The sequence below is a fragment of the Diabrotica undecimpunctata genome, chromosome 4, assembly GCF_040954645.1.
Source record: "Diabrotica undecimpunctata isolate CICGRU chromosome 4, icDiaUnde3, whole genome shotgun sequence".
In the NCBI taxonomy this organism is placed as follows: Eukaryota; Metazoa; Arthropoda; class Insecta; order Coleoptera; family Chrysomelidae; genus Diabrotica; species Diabrotica undecimpunctata.
Genome location: NC_092806.1, coordinates 121,539,518 through 121,543,206, shown reverse-complemented (window position 1 = coordinate 121,543,206; position 3,689 = coordinate 121,539,518). Strand labels below are relative to the sequence as shown.

Genomic DNA, 3,689 nt, shown 5'->3' with positions numbered 1-3,689 from the left:
GCATTTTGTGTTTTGTCCCCTAGATTATTTTGATGTATGTATATTTTATTACATTTACTATTTTTCTGGTAATGAAAAATGTGTATATTGGGAATTTGATAAATAAAAGTAAAGGTTGTTGTGACAATATACCTATATACATATATCAAGGTGATTTCAATGATCTTGAAAATGATTAACATAAAAGTAAATTTACTTTTACTACTGAATTTTGAGTACGGTAATTCCATTATTTTAATAACTACTGCTTTAAATATTTTGCCACAGAAATTGTCTATATGCATTTATTGTTTAATTGGAATTTGAAAATTCCCAACTTACTTCCCGATGAGTTACAAATTGGATATATAAAGAGTTGTAGAAATTGAAAAGCCACATATTGAACAACTTGCTTATTAAAACATAATCACCGATACAACCTAAAAGACAAAATGAAATCCTTCATTGTTTTCGCTTGTGTTTTAGTGGCAGCGATGGTAAGATTTATTATTTAACTTTTTTATGAAGGTCGATATACTATTAGTTTAATCATTGTTTAGAGTTTTTACCTTTTGTAATTTTTGCTTGAATATTGAAATAAAATTTACGTAATTTAAGTTTATTTAACGTTTTTCTGTTTAAACTGCATTTTGTTTAAACCTGATTTCTCTGATTAACGTTCTATATAGGGATTAGTTAATAATTAGTAAAGAATATAGTAATTGAATCTTATTATCTTAAATTAAATGTAGCAAGAGTCGATCTGATCAATTGTTGCAAGTTGGTTTATTGTTTTTAAATGGTTTCGAGAGTGTTTTAGAATAATGAAATGGCCTCCTTTCACAAAATAAGACACTTGTAAATGGGAAAGAAACTAATGGTATTGGTAACATCCAAGATTACTATTATTTATCATTATTTCACTTCCCTCTTTTTAAATGTAGCTACCGATATCGTTGATTGCTATTCTCTACTAGTATGTCTTGAATCTTATCGATTTCGGGCTCTTTTATAACCAGATCGCTGTAACAGATCGCCTTTATGTTTTAGCTATTTGTTTAAAAAAATTTACTGTTTTGCATTTTGGAAAAAAATTTTTCTTTTCTGTCTTCTGAATATTTTATCCGCCCGCTGTCATGCAGTTCCATTCAACAAGTAGCTGCTGATTCCCGATATATGTATTGTTAGCTTGTGTAGTGCTTTCAGTATTAAGTCTCCTTTCTTAATCAACTCAGATGCTGTTTGATGTGATCCCGATATCTTAATATTCTAGTTTGTCTACTTCTACTCTAATTTCAGTCAATTTTGGAACGCTTTTTTTGTTATCTTCTTAATGAAATGATGTTTTATGCTTATTTTTTCCTTAAAATGCATCTTCTTCATATTTCTGTGAAGATATTTCCTTCCTTGTCTCTACACGTAGTTGTCCTCTGTTTCAGTTATTTTCTGATTTTATTTGTATTCTCGTGTTTAAATTTTCCGTCTTCTTTTATAATTTAAATACAATAGGAATTTATTTAAATTTATATATAAATATATTCCTAATACTATTATCTTTCTTATATTTCAGGCTAGCAATTTGCCAAACCTGCCGGAAAACGAAAGAATTAAACTAGCTAAAGTACATGCGGACTGTCAAGCTGATCCAAAAACCTATGAAAATGAAGATAAGTTAAGAAACCTTCAAAATAACATTGATGACCATCAAGTAGGTGTTCATATGTTTTGCATGGCTGTAAAATCAGGCTTATTAAAGAGCAACGGAGACTTTGACATCCCTGCTATTACCAGTAAAGTTTCCTTGGTGATTAAAGATCAGTCCAAGGTTGATGGACTCGTCCAAAAATGTGCCAAAAAATCAGATAACCCGGGAAAAACCGCCAACTTGTTGTTCCTTTGCTTCGTCCAAAACGACATTCAATATTACCATAACCTGTAATTTTTTTATTATACTAAATTGAAGCTGTAACCAAATTGTATTTATATGTACGTTATAATTATTTTAAAAATAAATAAGATATATTAAAGAAGTACATTTCGATAGCAGTGTGTGTGTATATATATACAGTGTGAACGTGTGAATTGTAAACCTTAAGCAAAAACTCAAAGATAGGTCGATTTTTAAGTTTGGTTTTGCTTTTATTTTGGATCACTGTGAATATAATGTGAACGACAATATGTACCACTATTGCCCTATAATTAGTAAGTTTTGAGTTTTGAGTTTTTGAGTTCAGTTTATTATTGGTTTTGAGCCTTCAAAAAGCGGCACATAATTACTGCGATAAAATAGACATAAAACTAAAAAATAACCAAGTTAACGATTCGAAAAGTGTAACTCAAATGGAGAATCTTAAACACGAGAAGTCTTAAGAATCTTAAAGGTAATTCAGATGACTCACTTCTGGTTATAGCTTTTAATCTACAGCAAGTCTTGCCGATCCCAAAACTAACTACTGAGATTTAGTACTACAAAGGGAAACTGTGGACCTAAAACTTTTGCATCTACAATGTTAAAGCCGATTCCTTAACGATCTATCTTTGGGATGAAAGTACAGGAAGCCGTGGATCATGTGAGCTTGCCAGCTGCTTGTATAATTATTTGTCTAAAGTTTATGTTAACTTTAAGAAAGTTTTTATGTTTAGTGATAACTGTTCCGGACAAAAAAAATTGAAATCTTGTTTTGGTAAATCTACACTTTATACACAAAGACCAGTTCACAAAAATTAAACACTACTTCGTGATACCTGGGCACTCATACCTTCCTTGTGATAGAGATTTTGGGAATATTGAGCGAGAAATAAGAACTAGCACTGTATATACCATGGATCACTATAAGTTAATGAATAGAAGATGTCGCCGAACGAACCGATTTACCGTTGTCTAACTTACGCAGGATATGATTTAAACTTTTTCCGTTTTTAAAAAAAAAATAACTAAAGTGTAGATGTTGGTGCTAAATTTAAAGATGGAAAGATCTTTGAATTTACAGAGAACTTCAGGCAAGGTTCCTATGTTTATTTTGCTTATAATTTGGAAGTTAAAACACCAATAAAACTTAAATTAAACTACCAGCTTCAAAAATAAACGATATTCTTGACTTGTTACCATATGTACCTCTACCTTGGAGTCAATACTGTACTAAAAACATAGATATACGAGAAACGGTCACTGCTGAAAATACAGAAAACCAAGACGTTGAGGATGATGATCAAATAGAATTCAACCCCTGAACTTGACTAATTATTTGTTTTCATCTTCTAGTTTTTTCTTATGTTAGTTTAATTCTGTATTTCCACTGTTTTGTGATTTGAAATACCAAATAATGTTACTTGAATTTTGTAAGGATATAATAGAATAGAATTGTAAATAGATACGTCCAGATTCAATAAAGGTGTTTCGATTCGATTATATATTAACTTCGATAATCGATTAGATTCGGTTTGATTCGATAATCCATTTGGTTAGATTCGATAATTGATTCGATTCGATTCGATTTGATTCAATAATCGATTCAATTTGATTCGATTCGATATTTGATTCGATATTTAATTCGATTTGAGAATCAATTCTATTCAATAATCGATTCGATATTTGAATCGATTCCATATTTGATTGGATTCGATTCCATATTGGATTCGATTCGATTCGATTTGATTCTATAATCGATTCGATAATTGATTTGATAATCGATTCAACTCGATAATCGAAT

At 30.1% G+C, this 3,689-nt stretch overlaps 1 protein-coding gene across 1 annotated transcript; it reads left to right on the top strand.

Moving 5' to 3' along the window:
• Positions 1–341: 341 nt before the first annotated feature.
• Positions 342–1,953, top strand: LOC140438386 (uncharacterized). The gene is made up of 2 exons (XM_072528066.1): positions 342–476; positions 1,550–1,953. The coding sequence occupies exons 1-2, from the start codon at positions 432–434 to the stop codon at positions 1,916–1,918; spliced, it is 414 nt and encodes a 137-aa protein (XP_072384167.1). The 5' UTR covers positions 342–431; the 3' UTR covers positions 1,919–1,953.
• Positions 1,954–3,689: the final 1,736 nt, after the last annotated feature.